We start from the raw sequence: 16,862 nt of genomic DNA, 5'->3' as shown, positions 1-16,862 counted from the left end.
CAGAAGGTCCTCCATTTTCACCCCGGCAGCCCCCCTGACATGAGCATCGGAGCAGTTCATGCTCCGATGCTCTCCTTTGCCCTGCGCTAAATTGCACAGGGCAAAGGCATTTTTCTGAGTTCCGGTGACGTACCGGGGCTCTCTATGGGGCTGACAGGCAGCCCGGTGACGTCACCGGCACTGATGGGAGGGATTTGGCTCTGCCCTAGCCAGTAAAACGGCTAGGGCAGAGCTAAAGCCCGCCCCTCAGAGCCGGTGACGTCACCGAACACACTGCTGGGCGGAAGTTACCGCCCGGCAGTGTGTTATTGAAAACACAAGAGCCTGTGCCCTGTGCGATCTAGCGCAGGGCACGGGAGCGCATCGGAGCATGAGATGCTCCGATGCGAGGCTCAGGAGGGCTGCCGGGGTGAAAATAAGGGTATGTCCGGGTTCAGCTCTGAACCCGGACAACCCCTTTAAGGCTACACCCACTTGGTAATTTGGAAAGCACTGAGGGTGAGTGTGGGTGGAAAGCCGTCATGGTGGACTCAAGGAAACAGAATTACCGGTAAGTCTAATTACGGTCTTTTGCACACTCTTGGCATTCTCCTGATGAGCTTCAAGAGGTAGTCACCTGAAATGGTTTTCACTTCATAGGTGTGCCCTGTCAGGTTTAATAAGTGGGATTTCTTGCCTTATAAATGGGGTTGGGACCATCAGTTGCGTTGCGGAGAAGTCAGGTGGATACACAGCTGATAGTCCTACTGAATAGACTGTTAGAATTTGTATTATGGCAAGAAAAAAGCAGCTAAGTAAAGAAAAACTAGTGGCCATCATTACTTTAAGAAATGAAGGTCAGTCAATCCGAAAAATTGGGAAAACTTTGAAAGTGTCCCCAAGTGCAGTCACAAAAACCATCAAGCGCTACAAAGAAACTGGCTCACATGCGGACCGCCCCAGGAAAGGAAGACCAAGAGTCACCTCTACTGCGGAGGATAAGTTCATCCGAGTGACCAGATCAATGCCACACAGAGTTCTAGCAGCAGACACATCTCTAGAACAACTGTTAAGAGGAGACTGTGTGAATCAGGCCTTCATGGTAGAATATCTGCTAGGAAACCACTGCTAAGGACAGGCAACAAGCAGAAGAGACGTGTTTGGGCTAAAGAACACAAGGAATGGACATTAGACCAGTGGAAATCTGTGCTTTGGTCTGATGAGTCCAAATTTGAGATCTTTGGTTCCAACCACTGTGTCTTTGTGCGACGCAGAAAAGGTGAACGGATGGACTCTACATGCCTGGTTCCCACCGTGAAGCATGGAGGAGGAGGTGTGATGGTGTGGGGGTGCTTTGCTGGTGACACTTTTGGGGATTTATTCAAAATTGAAGGCATACTGAACCAGCATAGCTACCACAGCATCTTGCAGCGGCATGCTATTCCATCCGGTTTGTGTTTAGTTGGACCATCATTTATTTTTCAACAGGACAATGACCCCAAACACACCTTCAGGCTGTGTAAGGGCTATTTGACCATAAAGTAGAGTGATGGGGTGCTGCGCCAGATGACCTGGCCTCTACAGTCACCGGACCTGAACCCAATCGAGATGGTTTGGGGTGAGCTGGACCGCAGAGTGAAGGCAAAAGGGCCAACAAGTGCTAAGCATCTCTGGGAACTCCTTCAAGACTGTTGGAAGACCATTTCAGGTGACTACCTCTTGAAGCTCATCAAGAGAATGCCAAGAGTGTGCAAAGCAGTAATCAAAGCAAAAGGTGGCTACTTTGAAGAACCTAGAATATGACATATTTTCAGTTGTTTCACACTTTTTTGTTATGTATATAATTCCACATGTGTTAATTCATAGTTTTGATGCCTTCAGTGTGAATCTACAATTTTCATAGTCATGAAAATAAAGAAAACTCTTTGAATGAGAAGGTGTGTCCAAACTTTTGGTCTGTACTGTATATAAAAAAAATAACTAATATGCTGAAATATAATTTTTTCTTGACTGACTGACATGTAATGATGAGACGTTCATGTGATAACATGTCGCTAACCCTTCACCGCATGGATCACTCTGTGGATTTAAAGGGGTTCTGCACTTTCATTTAACTGATAGATCATCAGCTTCTGATCGGCGTGGGTCCGACACCCGGGACCTCCGCCGATCAGCTGTTTGAGAAGGCAGCGGCGCTCCAGCAGCAGCCGCTGGCCCACTGACATCACGACTAGTATCAACTAGCCTGGGCGCGGCTAAGCTCCATTCAAGTCGTGACGTCAGTGGGCCAGCGGTAAATAGTGAGAAGGCCGTGGCGCTGCTGGAGCGCCGCTGCCTTCTCAAACAGCTGATTGGCGGGGGTCGGACCCCCACCGTTCAGAAGCTGATGATCTATCCAGAGGATAGATAATCAGTTAAATGAAAGTGCAGAACCCCTTTAACCGCATTCAATGGGGCCAATCTACGTTTGCTTGACAAAGACTGATGAAGGTCGAAACGTTGCATCATCATGCTGTTTTGTGAATAAATCACTACTGGATTTACTACACTGGCGAGTGCTGCGGATTTTTGTATTTCTTCAATCTATGTACTGACACCTGACCAAGAGCAGCTGCTAACGGGCCCAAACTCACAAGGAGCCCATCTGGGAGGAAGAATAGAAGATTTTATTGTCAGGGCCCCCCCAACAGTATTATACGATGACACTATATACAGTGACATGACATAGAGTATGTACGTGTATGAAAACAGATGGCGCGGATGCCAGGCCTGGTCTGAGAGAGCTATCCTGACTAGCCGCAGGGAGAAAGGGGTTGTGAAGAGGTTTTTGGAGGGGGGCCAGTCATTTTTAGTTTCCCCACTGCACCTGACATGTCATTTCCCTCATGAGTTTGGTTAGTCTGCAAGGAAGAAATCTGCAGCTGTATGAAAACGGCAGGCGGATTCCACCACAGAGAAGCCACTGTGTGAACAAGCCCCAAAGTGCGCCTCTACATCTCTGTCTACATGGAGTGTCAGTTGTGCTGGAAATGGAATGGGAAAACTGTCACCAAGTGACCTACTGGGGGGAGGGAGCCTCGTGGGGTAAGCTGGGATATGTAGTGCATGCTACTAGCACAGGACCAGACCACTCGGGACTCCCCGACATTTACTTAGAGGCTGTGATGAATGTAGCAGCAGAACCAGCGCTGGAGAGCGGAGGCATGCCGGGAAATGTAGTCCTGCGCCCCGGCGCCTGACGGGTAATGTAGTCCTCGTCAGACGTCAGCTGACTGTGGCGGTGCTGAGTGGAAGTTGTCAGACACAGCCCGGGCGGGCGGCATGGAGTTCTCCGCTCTGGAGACTGTGTGTGTGGGCTCCAGCTTAGCCCTGGCCGGGCTCTGCTACTACATGTACCGGCAGCAGCAGGCGGCTGTGAGGAGGATACAGGTGACCCGTGTGTCTGTGGCACCACAGCTGGCAGCAGTGTCCCGCTCTTCCTGTCGCCTGACCCCTGCTTTTCTATTCTGCAGACAGCTCCTAAACTCCAGGTGGGCGCAGACCTGAGGACCCTGCTGGACTCCTGCCAGGAGCTGAGCTATGTGGTGCTGCAGGGTGAGTGCACACACCTGGATTACCAGCAGTGGAGCCCTGCAGGGCGGATAAGACCTGTGAAAAGCCCCCTGTATGGAAACTGTGGGGGTCTGTTCGGTGATAGATGGCCTGTGGGAGAAGCACAGACCCCCCCTTACCTCTTCAGCAGTATGAAATTAGGATATGTTCACATGGTAAAATGCGCCTCTTAGGCCATGGACCCAAGTTGACACATTGTGTAGACCGTGGCATGGATTTCCCATTGAAAACAGTGGAAGACAGATTGTGAGCAAATAGTGTATGGATTTCAGGATGGAAAGTGTCAGAAAATGACATTATGACACCAACATCCTAGGATTAAAGGGCACCTGTCAGTGGATTTGTACCTATGGCACTGTGACATGTGCACTTGGCAGCTGAAGACATCTGTGTTGGTCCCATGTTCATTGCTGAGAAAAAGGATGTTTTAATATATGCAAATGAGCCTCTAGGAGCAACGGGGGCGTTGCCGTTACACCTAGAGGCTCAGCTCTCTCTGCAACTGCAGCGCCCTCTGCACTCTGACTGTCATCACATTTACACTGCCCTGTGAATCAAAGTACAGAGGTCGCAGCAGTTGCAGAGAGAGCAGAGCCTCTAGGTGTAATGGCAATGTCCCCGTTGCTCCTAGAGGCTCGTTTGCATGTATTAAAACATCCTTTTTCTCAGGAATGTGGGCACATATGAACATGGGACCAACACAGATGTCTTCAGCTGCCAAGCGCACATGTAACAGGTCAGACAGTGTCAATGGTACAAATCTGCTGACAGATCCTTTTAACCTGTAGAGGACGAATGTTGTACAGAAGCTGTGCGTACCCGATCAGTATAGGGGCCCAGCTGTTACAGCCGGGCCCCTGCTAAATCCGCTAGCATTGCTGAAAACAGCGATGCCCGTGGATTAACACCTCAAATGCCGCAGTCAATGCTGACCACGGTATCTGAGGGGTTTGCAGAGGAATGAGGCCTCTTCGTGCTGTGATAACGGGGAGTCAGTGGCTGGTATAGCAACTCTTGGGGCCCGTCAGCTACAGAGGCCAGGCTGGGTCTCATTGGTGAACTGTCAGTGTAATATTGCCAGTTTAAAATGCAGTACGGTATAGCCTGTATTGTACTGCGTTGAAACCGGGATCAGACCCTGAAATGTCCCTTAGTGGGACAAAAATAAAAAGGAAGAAAAGAGTCACCTGCCCCGAACCAGCGCAGAAGGCTGCACCTTTACGCCCCTCTGACCAGCTCTGCCCTCTCTTCTGCATTTTGGGTTGCTCCAGCTACCTAGTACTTTCTGATGTCATTACACCCCCAGGATTTTTAAATGCCGCCTGAGTATTAAGGAAGTGTTCTCATGTTCCTGCCTGCTGGTCTGTTCACAAGTTCTGTTCCAATGTAACACCCTGCTATATCAAGTTGTGCTCCACACTCCAAGTCCTGTTCTGTTGCATCAGCTCTGCTATATGAGGTCCAGCTCTGTTACATTGACTCTGCTACATCAACCTTGCTATACAAGCTTCAGTGCAGTTACTTCAATTCACTTCCACTACTCCAGCCCTACTGCTTCAGTTTTGCTCTGTTACTCTGGCTCTGCTATATCTATTTGACTGCAATGATGCATCCTCACACCCATCCACTCCACTGCATAGGTTTATATTCTGTCTTTATCCTGCTACACCAGCACTGCCTTCCTGTGAGGCTTAAGACCTGCGATTCCAGACAAGTGGCTTTGAGGGTCCACCTCACCGGGTGAGACATGACACACTGCAATACAAGTATTTTTAAGAAATCTACACACGGAGAACAATAACTGCATTCACACGACCATATGAGTTTTGCGGTCCGCAAATTGCGGATCCACAAAACACGGATACTATCTGTGTGCTTTCTGCATTTTGCGGACCACACGTGGCAGTTCCTGCGATTGAAATGCCTCTTCTTGTCCACAATTGCAGACAAGAATAGGACATGTTCTATCTTTTTTTTGTGGGGCCACGGAATGGAAGTACGGATGTTGACAGCACGCGGTGTGCTGTCCGCATTTTTTGAAGCCCTATTGAAATAAATGGGTCTACATCCGTTCTGCAAAATTGGGGAACGGATGCGGACCCATAACTATGGTCGTGTGAATGTGCATGCATAAATAAAACACGCTTGCTTGCAGAGTACCCCGCAGTAATTTTGCATTCACACGACCGTATGTTTTTTGTGGTCCGCAAAATGTGCAAATCTGCAAAAAATACAGGTGATGTTACATCAGTTTTTTTTTTTTTTTTTTTTTTTTTGCGGACCCATTGTAACAGTACCTATTCTTGTCTGTTTTGCAGTCAAGAATAAGACATGTTCTATATTTTTTGCGGGACTGCGGAATGGACATACGCATTTTTTACGGACCCATTTACATGAATGAGTCCGCATCCGATCCACAAAAAATGCAGAGTGGTGTGAATGGGGCCTTCAGGTGCCATCAGCAGATCCTTTCCTCAGCCCCAGATATACTCTGCACCTGTCTGGACTCTGGTCTGAAGCCTCCAACCTTCACGTTGGTCTTTTGAAGGTTTTTTCTGGCTCTACTGAAATAAAACATCATCCATCAATGACCCATAACTTTCTAATCTAACGTATTTGTCTTTGAATTCCTCACTATTGTCAAGATCTCTCTTATCTACCTCTAATCTCTGTCAATGAATAGAAATATAATGAGGCTGAAATCCTCATTTATACTATTGGTATGGTAGTAAACCTACATGACCACGGTATGCACGTATCTAATCACTGTGCTTCTATCACAGGAAGGGTTGAAGCCGCTGGTACGCCTCTGTGCAGCCAGAACCATCCACATCTCCTGGCTGTAATTCAAAAGAACCAGATGGTGGAGCATCGTCTTTTCTGGAACAGCCTGACAAATAGCTGGTGAGATACAGTTCCAGGGGTCATTGACAATTGGAACAGTTTTCCTAATGGTCTAACTGGAACATCACAAACTATTGCACCAAAATGGTCTGGAGCAGTCAGTCAACACCCAGAGCGTGGTCCTAACAAGCAAGGGCCACTGTCTTGTAACAGCCTTTCATTTTGTCTGATAGAAGAGGCCTTGCCTTTGGGGACCCTCCTTGAACCCAGCATGCACTAGCAGACTATTTGAAAAGGGGGTGCCATTCCATATATTGTAAGGGGTCCCTTTACATATCTAGAAGTCAAACTACAGCACAATTTATGGCCCCAAAAATGACTAGATGACAACCCTATGGGTTGAAGCGGCGTCTCAACAGTTTTCCATTGGAGGTGGGTTAGATTGGCTCTGCAACGGAGGTGGCAGTAATTCCAGCTACAAAAAAAGCCAAGCAAAAGCCGTGCTGTGTGGTGTGAATTCCAGCATGGACATTGAGGTCACATGCATACGGTGATGTATTTCATGGCGATTTCACTGCATTTCCCCCAGCGAATCCAGAACACAACAAGAATCTGCATGTGTTGATCTAGATGCGGATTTACCTCAGATTTCACCCCTTGCATTGCAATCCGCAAAGAATTGGAAAGCTAGGAATTTCAAAACCTGCACCCCAGGTCAATTTACATTCAGAAAATGTCAGCCCCGTTTTGATGACATTTTCCAAATCTCATCTTCTTAGTTGGTACTGTATTATGCCGTGGATTTGTCTCCAGAAAATCTGCATGAATAATCCACACATAGCGTCACATTTATGAAGACCGGAGTTTTAGACACAGGTTATAATAAAGCTGCATCGCTGGCGGTGGATCCCCCGAAGTTATGAAGAGGCGCCGGCCTCTCCATAACTTCCCGCATCAGCACCAGTTCTAAATGTAAAACCGCTTTCTAGCTGTCTTACATCTAGACCAGTGATGGCGAACCTATGGCACGGGTGCCAGAGGCGGCACTCAGAGCCCTCTCTGTGGGCACCCGCACTGTAAAACCGCTTTCTAGCTGGTGTACCAATATGCCTTAGACTTTTCCTGCCATTCATCAGCGCAGGGCGCACTATGAACATCACAGGCAGGGCACTGAATGTAGGCAGGCTTTAATAGCTAAATGATAAAGTACATGGAATATATACTATAGTATTCAGGTTAAAATGCCATGTTGGCACTTTACGATAAATAAGTGGGTTTTGGGTTGCAGTTTGGGCGCTTGGCCTCTAAAAGGTTCGACATTACTGATCTAGACCATTTTCTATGCCTAAAACAGAAAATGATGGATGAGACGGGCCTCCTGGCCCGTCCCCTGCTATGCCCGCACCACCCCACAATTTTAAACCTGGTGTGAGCAGGGTGAAGTCTCAGATAGCTCCACAACTTACTGTTGCGCCACTATCTGTGCCTGAAATATGCCTTATTTAGGCGTATTTTAGAATAGTAAATGACCCCCATAATACTCACCGTGTGCAGGTACCTGGTGTCAGCAAGAAACTGGACAACACTGGGAAATGGCCTAGAGTAAAAAATGAGCAGTACCTACCTAGTAGATCCAGCACTCCGTTCTCCAAGCTGAGCTTTACCTGACTGCAGTGGTGGCAAACACCACCGCACCGTGCAGTTCATGGCCGTGCGTCACACTACTGTCCCGCAGCTGTTAATGTGGAAATCTGGCCTTCCACTGCTCTCTCTATAGAAATGTATGTTACAAAGACTAACTTACAAAACCGGATAAGCGTCCACTCAACTTCTGCCACCACATCAAATATCTAAATAGCTGATAACCGTGTCACCCTAACTTCCCAATGATTTAGGCCTCATGCAAACCACAGAGCCGCACAATACAGATACCACCTGTGTGCACTCTGCGTTTTTTTCCCACTCCTATCACTAGAAATGGCTATTCTCGTCCGCAGTAGGAACCAGAATAGGACATGTTCTAATATTAGACATCTGTCTGCTTGTCCATTTTTCTTGCGGACTCATAGAAATGAATAGGTCCATGTGCAATTTGCAAATACTGTGGATCAGACACAGATGCAAAATACGGTCGTGTGCATAAGGCCTTAGGGCTCATTCACATCTGTTATTTTTCTGATGGCTCAAAAGGACAGGACAGAAAGCTCATAGACAGTGGCGTACATAGAGAATTAAGGGCCCCATAGCAAGGATTAAACCAGCCCCCCCCCCCCCCCCCCCAGGAAAGGGTTTCTGCCTAAACCCCTTTCAATGACCCTTGGGCCATTTTTCCACTGCCTCATTTACTAAAAGTTGTTCCTTTAGAGGGTAGAATCCTGACCAAGTTTTCACCCCCAGTAGAAAAGGAGATGATCCCAGCTGGGCCCCCCTTCTTGCCCTGGGCCCCATAGCAGTCGCATGGTCTGCCACTATGGTAGTTACGCCCCTGCTCATAGACATAACAAAGGTTTCTGCAACATATGAACAGGGACATGCAGACAAATATGTGGAATTAGTAAAGCCTTTTTCTGTTAATATGATTTTGATCTAAAAGAAAATCACATCGCTTGAATCTGGCTCTGTTTTAGCCCACTATTGTATGCACAACCGCATTTCATATCTCTAACAGTCAGTATATTAACATACACAGTACTACTGCATATTGTGTTTCCCAGCTACAGGCCGTTACATAGGACTGACCTTTTAGTTTACTGCAGAGCAGACTATGCTTTCCTATACAGCAGGCCACCGTAGATAAATATATACCACACAGCTTTTGATTATTTTTTTTTTCTTGGATTGTGGCCGATGGCTGTTGTATGCCACTGTATGACTAAAACTGTCCAAACATGGTGTGAACATTACCTGACAGATGCTGTAAAAAGTACCGTACATCTACATTCCCATTCAGGGTACTGTTAAAAGCATACCCGTATGATGAGTGGTCATGTGGTCCTGAACAGGGGATGTTTTTTTTAGCTTGTTTTTAATGTAAAACGTCCTAATGGCATACCCGTTGGCCGACAGAAACCCACGTGGACGCCGCTGTATGCGTTAGGATTAGAGATGAGCAAATCGAAATTCGCACCGAAGTCGAATTTAACGAATCACATTTTTTCCTAAAATGGCTGCTGCACATGTTAGAGAAACGGATTTTATGGTAAGTACAAAAATAAAAAAAATTTACGCGATTCATCACAAATTCAGATCGAATCTTTTTGGAAAATTCAACGTACCGATCGAATTTTTTAGAAATTCGCTCATCCCTAGTTAGGATAGTTGTTCTTGCTATCCAGATGTACACTTCAAACAAAGCCAATAAAAGTAATGTGAAAGGTCCATACAGGCCCAAAGCCTGGAGCTCCTCTTCTCTAGTGTACACATGACTACGTCCGTTCCCGGCAGGTCAGCCTTAAAGGGGTTATCCCATGTAATGAAGTATGAATTATTGTGTTGTTTGTGCCACTACATGCAACTTACCAAATACATGTTCTTATCGATTTTCCTCCTCCTTTCCTCTATATCTGACCTTCTTTCTCAGTGTTATGTACTTGTTGTTGTCAATGGTTACGGCCACCCCAGCTATACTGCCGCGGTGGCCGTGCTTGCGCGCCATCCTCCTGTGTTTTTATTGTAGGCTGTCCGACCTGCCTCACGGGCGTGCGCATATCCGCGCATGCTTGATCAATTTCTTGTCTTGTTATCTTCTCTAATGAAATTGTTCTTTATCCTGCGCTTGTCACTCCCGTCTGTGAGGCGGCAAATGAAAAGAATTACGGCTCACACGGGAGCACGCACGCACATACAGGAGGCAGAGTTAGTAGATCAGCAGAGCGATGATACGGCTGTCAATCAATAGAAAGGACAAGGCCCCCTGACTGAGCAGTTTATTGAAGAGGACAGAGCAGCCACGGCATGGAAAGCAAAAGGTGGGATAACCCCTTTAAGGCTCCATTCACACGTCCGCAATGTGTTTTGCGGATACACGGAGACACGGATCCGCAAAACACGGAAAGCGGCAATGTGCGTTCCGCATTTTGCGGACCGCACATTGCCGACATAATAGAATATGCCTGTTCTTGTCCGCAATTGCGGACAAGAATAGGACATGTTCTATTTTTTTGCGGAAACGGAAGCACGGATGCGGAAGTGCGGATCCGCAAATGTGGATGCGGACAGCACATTCCGTCCCCATAGAGAATGAATGGGTCCGCACCCTTTCCGCAGAATTGCGGAAAGGATGCGGACCCATTTTGCGGACGTGTGAATCAGTGGCGTCGCCAGGGGGGGGCCAGAGGGGGCCACGGCCCCCCCTGCATCAAGCTGTGCCCCCCCATGTGCCCCCCCAACTAAAATGTGCCCCGATTCATTTTGGTGTGCACTGTGCTGCAGGCAGGGCCGGAGGACCGCTCGTCAGAGTGTACTTCAAAACTACGATTCTATCCGACCGGACCTCTCCCCACGTCCCCAGGACCTAACCAGTGCTGTACTGCTGTGGAGAAATCAGCACGCCGCTCGCGGTAGTATGGTAACAGTGCGGGCGGCTTGCCTGCTCCTCCTCCTAGGCTGCGCAGGGCCAGGCACGTGACGTCACTGTGAGCGCTCACCGCAGCCCGCGCACTGCCTGTAGTTCAAGTAGTTGTAGCCTAAGCCCTAAAGCCAAGCCCAGTGACAGTGTGGCATCACCGTGGCCCTACCCTAACCCTACCGAGTACCGAAGATAGCAGCCTGAAGCCTGACCTATAGTGGAGTAGGTTAATAAGGTACTAAGTGACTAAGTCTATCTAACTAGAGAGATCTGACTCTGAGAGGAGAGCGGCCGCTGATTCGCTGAATCCTCCTGATTTAAAAGTTAAAGTTACCGTCTGCAGCCTGGATGATTAGAGTGTTTACTGTTTAGATCTGTGGTCTGTGGATGTCATTACACTGTTATGGGGGGGGGGGGGGGATCTGTAGATGACACTGTTATGGGGGTTAGGCTCCAATCAGACGTCCGTAATGTGTTTTGCGGATCCGCAAAACATGGACAGCGGCAATGTGCATTCTGCATTTTGCGGACCGCACATTGCCGGCACTAATAGAATATGCCTATATGTTCTATTTATTTCAGGAACTAAATTGCGGACCCGGAAGTGCGGGTCCGCATTTCCGTATCCGGGCAGCACATCATGCTGCCCCATAGAAATGAATGGGTCTGCAATTCCGTTACGCAAAATGCGGAACAAAATTGCGGACGTGTGAATGGGGCCTTATAGGAAGGTGGATCCCAGGATGACACTGTTATGGGGTGGATCTGTGGATGACACATATAGCATAAGATGCTATAAACGGTATGTGTCATCCACAGATCCCCCCTCCATAACAATGTCATCCACAGATCCCCCTCCATAACAGTGTCATCCACAGATCCCCCCTCCATAACAGTGTCATCCACAGATCCCCCCTCCATAACAGTGTCATCCACAGATCCCCCTCCATAACAGTGTCATCCACAGATCCCCCCTCCATAACAGTGTCATCCACAGATCCCCCCTCCATAACAGTGTCATCCACAGATCCCCCCTCCATAACAGTGTCATCCACAGATCCCCCTCCATAACAGTGTCATCCACAGATCCCCCCCCCAATAGCAGTGTCATCCACAGATCCCCCCAATAGCAGTGTCATCCATAGATCAAAGAGAAGGGGACTTGCCTCTGACACAGCCAGTAGATGCTGGAATTTGAGTAATTCCAGCATGCCCAGGCAGCTAGGACATGTTGAAATCTGAATGATTGGGGTTTTTCTTCCCTATTGCAGTTTTAGGTATTGGGTAAAGTATCGCAGCATTTCTAAGCGTACTTGTGTAAATGTATCGTTGTTATAGCTGCCCCCCCTACTTTTGTCCTGGCCCCCAGTGTGCCCCCCCAAAATTTGAAAGCTAGAGACGCCACTGGTGTGAATGGAGCCTTAAGATAGTATGAGAATCCAAGTCATCATCTTCATCTAACATAAAGAGGACCCATCACCTCTCCTGACATGTCTGTGTTATTAACTATATTCATTCCCTGTGTAATAACAATTCTGGAGCATTTATTACATGGGGAAAGTGGTTACTAACACACATATCAGGATAGGTGAGGGGTCCTCTTTATGTTAGATAGTATGTGGCCATTCATGAAGATGATGACTTGGATGACATTTATATGACCAGACTGATGTGATAATCCTGGTGTAGAGACCAGAAATGCTCTTGATGCAATAATACTTTTTTCACAGCCTTTTATGTGTATATTATTCTGACTGGTCATTTACTGGGTAACCTGCATTATTTCCTCAGGAGCGAGTATGTGCGAGTACTTTACGAGAATGTGAAGTCAGTCCCCTTCCATTTGCGTCCTCTGGAGGATGGAGATGAATCTGTACTTGTATGTGATCCATTAAATGCGACTGGTCTGACTTTGGAAACTGTTTATGAGCGGTTTGAATCTGCTTCTCTGAGCCTCCGGGAGCTTCTGGGACATTACCTGAGTGGAGAAAAGCCCACTGGCTTCCTAGAGACGGAGGAGATTCTTCCTGTGGGCGCAGTGCTGACTGGACTAGGAAAACTGGTCCTGAACAAAGATGGGGTAATAACTTTACAGCCCCCCCAAAGTGGATGTCAGTATTTCTTATCCCAGGCGGGATATGAGGATATATTACATGAACAAGAATCTATAGCGTCCCTTTGGAGAGAAGGGACATTAGTCTGTGGAGTTCTGGGCGCTTCGATCTTCGGCTTTGCATTGTATCAGGCCTATCAAAGACATAAAGAAAAAAACAGAAGACAGGAGTTCTCCGAAGAAGTGCAGACAGATAGTTACTTGCCTGAGGATGAGACATCTTCTGAAAGACTGTGTGTAATCTGTGTTTCAAGACTACGGGATTGTGTGATACTGCCTTGTGGACATGTATGCTGCTGTTTTCTGTGTTACCGGGCTCTACCGAACCAGCTGTGCCCTATTTGTAGATGCCATATAGAAAGGGTAGTTCCTCTGCACTAGAATAAAATTATATGGCGTGTTTGCTGCCCCTACACATTAGATAGAAATTGGTTGATGATTGAACATCAGTTGAACAATCAATCATCTGGTGAACGTTCCTTTCACAGACATGGCCATGCACATTTGAGTCCATATTGGCTGTTGCCCAAATTGCCTATAAACGTTCAATGAAGCCGGAGGATAGACGTTCTTTCAAAGAAAGATCTTTCGTCCGACTATTGGATAAAAATATTGAACACGGCAGACTTCTTTTCAAACTATAATGCTCTGTCATTAGTCAGATAAAATGATCATTCATTGTTAAATTTCACCCAATGAACTTTTTTTGGTTGAAATAATCCGTTTTGATCAACTTTAGACTAATGTGTATGACCACCTTAAGAGCTGTTTTGCACAAGCAAGTCCATTGCAGGAATCACACTCCGTGTGTGAGCGTGATCCTCCGTTTTGGACTTGCAGGAGCGCACGGCATTATCATGATTTATAATGCTGTGTGTCTCTGCTTGACTGTACAGATACAGAATCATAGTGACATAAAGCTGTCAGTATGCCCCTGTAGAAGTAAAGTCAAGCAGAGACGCACATAACATTCTAAATCATGATAATGCTGCAAGTCCAGAACGGAGGATCACGCTCTGTGCTATGGACTCGATCACGTGAAACAGCCCTAATGGTATGACCACATGGTCAGGTTTCTGGGTGCAGTTTTGAAAGCTAAAATCAGGAGTGAAATTAAAAAAAGAGACGTAATATCTGTCCTTTATACATTCTCAACTTTTATGATCCAGTATTGATTTTGGCTTCCAAAACTGCATCTACAAACCTGGCCGTGTGGTCATACCCTGAAAAGGCGAGCTAATTTGTTTCTGAACAAAGAGGCACCATGACACTCATTCTCAATATGATCAAATGTGTCCATTGCCTGATCGTTAATAAATCTTATTTCATGGGAACTACAGAAATGTTTCACATGGAACTATAGTTGTATATCGCTTCATATAAGGACTAGACCTCAAAACATTGTATTGGTTTTTAGGTTTTCTGGAACTTGAATATTGATGATCTGTCTTTAGCATAGGTCATCAGTATCAGACTCCAGCACCCATACCGATCAGCCGATAGAAGGAGCCTCGGCAGCACATCTTTGTTCAGAAGCTATTGAGAAGGAGCTAGGATGATAGAAATGTCTGCTGGGGCTGCAGCTGCTGTGCTGGTCCAATCGACTAATTACAAATGCACTGTTTAGTTGGTCTGCATTGTTAATGGCGTTACGATATTGCAGAGGCCGCGTGGCCATTAACAGTGCAGACAGACTAAACAGTGCGGTTGATTAGCTACTTGGAGCTCACTGTGATTTGTACAGCCACATGGTACTTGTCCGTACCTCGACCACATCCAAAGGCTACATGCACACGACTGTTGTGTGTTTTGCGGTCTGCAAATTGCGGGTCCGCAAAACACGGATGATGTCCGTGTGCGTTCTGCCATTTGCGGAACGGCACGGACAGCCATTGATATAACTGCCTATTCTTGTTCGCAAAATGGACAAGAATAGGACAGGTTATAATTTTTTTGGTGGACCACGGAGCTGAGCAACGGATGCGGACAGCACTCAGTGTGCTGTCCTCATCTTTTGCGGCCCCATTGAAGTGAATGGGTCAGCATCCAAGCCGCAAAAACTGCGTACCAAAACAACGATCGTGTGCATGAAGCCAAAATCCAAGAAAGACTAAGGAGTAGCCAAAATGTTGCATGTACTTGGGCTGCTTATTATTGGACTATCACTTTTGGATTAAAATCACTATATTCCTTTCCTGGGACACTGCCTCTATTTTTTTTTTTTTTTTTTTTTTTTTCATAAGTCCCAAATCCAGCATGACTGCTCCATGTGGCCCTACCCAGGAGCGTACATAGAAATCACTGGGCCCCATTGCAAGAATGTGAATTGGGCCCCTTGTGAGTGACCCATCGCACCCCTTAGGGTACGTGCACATCTACTGCAGAGGTTCCAGCAAAGCTGTCGTTGCAGAATCTGGCAAAAACAAAAGGCAAAACAATCTTGAATGACCCCATTATTGTAAATGGGATCCGGCAGGTGCCAGCAGTGTTTGGCATATGGTGGGTCTGCGGATTCAGAAATTCTGCTGGTGGCTGGAACAGAATACCGAAATCTGATCGCAAGTCATTACCTAGCCTTACCTGATGAACTGTGCCTGCTGCTACTTTTTATATAGTGCGTCATCCTTCCCCCATGGACTGTAACTGCTGCTGCTGCTTCACCTCCTCCTCAATGCTGACTTACTGTTTGTGCTGCTGGCAGAGTGCGGTCAGGGTCTGGGGCAGATCTTCACCGAGATGGACTGGAGACGCTGCTGGATCTTGCCAGTCGGGTCACAGTGCGACGTGTGCTGGCAGAGAAACAGGACAGGGACATTTTACAAAGTGTAGACACAGAAATCTAAAGGGTTTTATCTAGTCACAACGGTGTCACGGCTGAGGATGGGGAAAACCCTCAGCCATGCGATGCCAGAAGATGTTATACGCTGCTTGGCCAGGACGAGAGAATTAGGGAGCAGGTCACCTCCTAACGCGTCCCTAATCCGACCCTAACTCCTAGCTGCATGGGCCGACCTTGAAGGTAGGAGGGCCCCTGCTCAGGAACCTCGGATCCCTACTCGCCCTCCGCCGGTCCCTGAACTAGGAGTAGGGTAAGACGACCTGTTCCTTCTGGACGCGGAGGAACAGGAGTCTTACTAGCCAAGCTGCAAAGGGAAGAGAACATGAACAGCCTATGGATATGGCAGGAGGCTGAAAAGCACTTCCACACCTACCTGCCACAGACACTCAGACTGGATCCCGTGCAAGACAGCAAGTGTCCACACCCAAACACAGATGTACACAGCACACACACAAACACACAGGAACCCAGAGCCATAGGAGCATAACATAACAAAGGAAAACATCAAATGGACATCACATAAACTTAAGAATGACAATTTATTTTATGACCACAAGGGTGGCCCCCCACTGGCAGATGGAGTTCACAGGAGGCTGCTCCAGCTAAGCATGGCTGAAGCAACCCACTGAGCCATGCCAAACACAGAGGCTTTATAGGCCTAAGTGGCCACACCCACACAGACACACCCAGTGTCTCACACACACAGAAAGGGAGTTAACCCTTCCACCACTAGGGAAGGGAAAACAGCAACTTAAAGGGGAAGTGAACAGACAAACAACCCCGTGCACACCAAACATGGGAAGTGCACACCAAACACACAAGTTGCCAAGTGGAACCGCAATCATAACACAGCAAGCAGCCACGACACAACTCAGGCTGCAATGCTGCCACATAAAAACTGTTGCCAG

At 47.3% G+C, this 16,862-nt stretch overlaps 1 protein-coding gene across 1 annotated transcript; it reads left to right on the top strand.

The window, feature by feature from the left end:
• The first annotated feature begins 3,226 nt into the window (after positions 1-3,226).
• On the top strand, positions 3,227-15,013 carry LOC122936094 (mitochondrial ubiquitin ligase activator of nfkb 1-A-like). Its single transcript, XM_044292109.1, has 4 exons — positions 3,227-3,408; positions 3,492-3,573; positions 6,375-6,495; positions 12,794-15,013. The coding sequence occupies exons 1-4, from the start codon at positions 3,301-3,303 to the stop codon at positions 13,494-13,496; spliced, it is 1,014 nt and encodes a 337-aa protein (XP_044148044.1). The 5' UTR covers positions 3,227-3,300; the 3' UTR covers positions 13,497-15,013.
• Positions 15,014-16,862: the final 1,849 nt, after the last annotated feature.

The sequence above is a fragment of the Bufo gargarizans genome, chromosome 4, assembly GCF_014858855.1.
Source record: "Bufo gargarizans isolate SCDJY-AF-19 chromosome 4, ASM1485885v1, whole genome shotgun sequence".
In the NCBI taxonomy this organism is placed as follows: domain Eukaryota; kingdom Metazoa; phylum Chordata; class Amphibia; order Anura; family Bufonidae; genus Bufo; species Bufo gargarizans.
The sequence above is the reverse complement of the archived record's forward strand: the minus strand, read 5'-3'. Positions and strand labels throughout refer to the sequence as shown.

What these genes read in the sequence shown, in the direction of transcription:
- LOC122936094 (XM_044292109.1), top strand. Translation starts at nt 3,301, where the DNA reads ATGGAGTTCTCCGCTCTGGAGACTGTGTGTGTGGGCTCCAGCTTAGCC. An exon ending in CGGCTGTGAGGAGGATACAG is followed by an intron (nt 3,409 to 3,491) that starts GTGACCCGTGTG and finishes TCTATTCTGCAG; the next exon opens with ACAGCTCCTAAACTCCAGGT. An exon ending in AACAGCCTGACAAATAGCTG is followed by an intron (nt 6,496 to 12,793) that starts GTGAGATACAGT and finishes TTATTTCCTCAG; the next exon opens with GAGCGAGTATGTGCGAGTAC.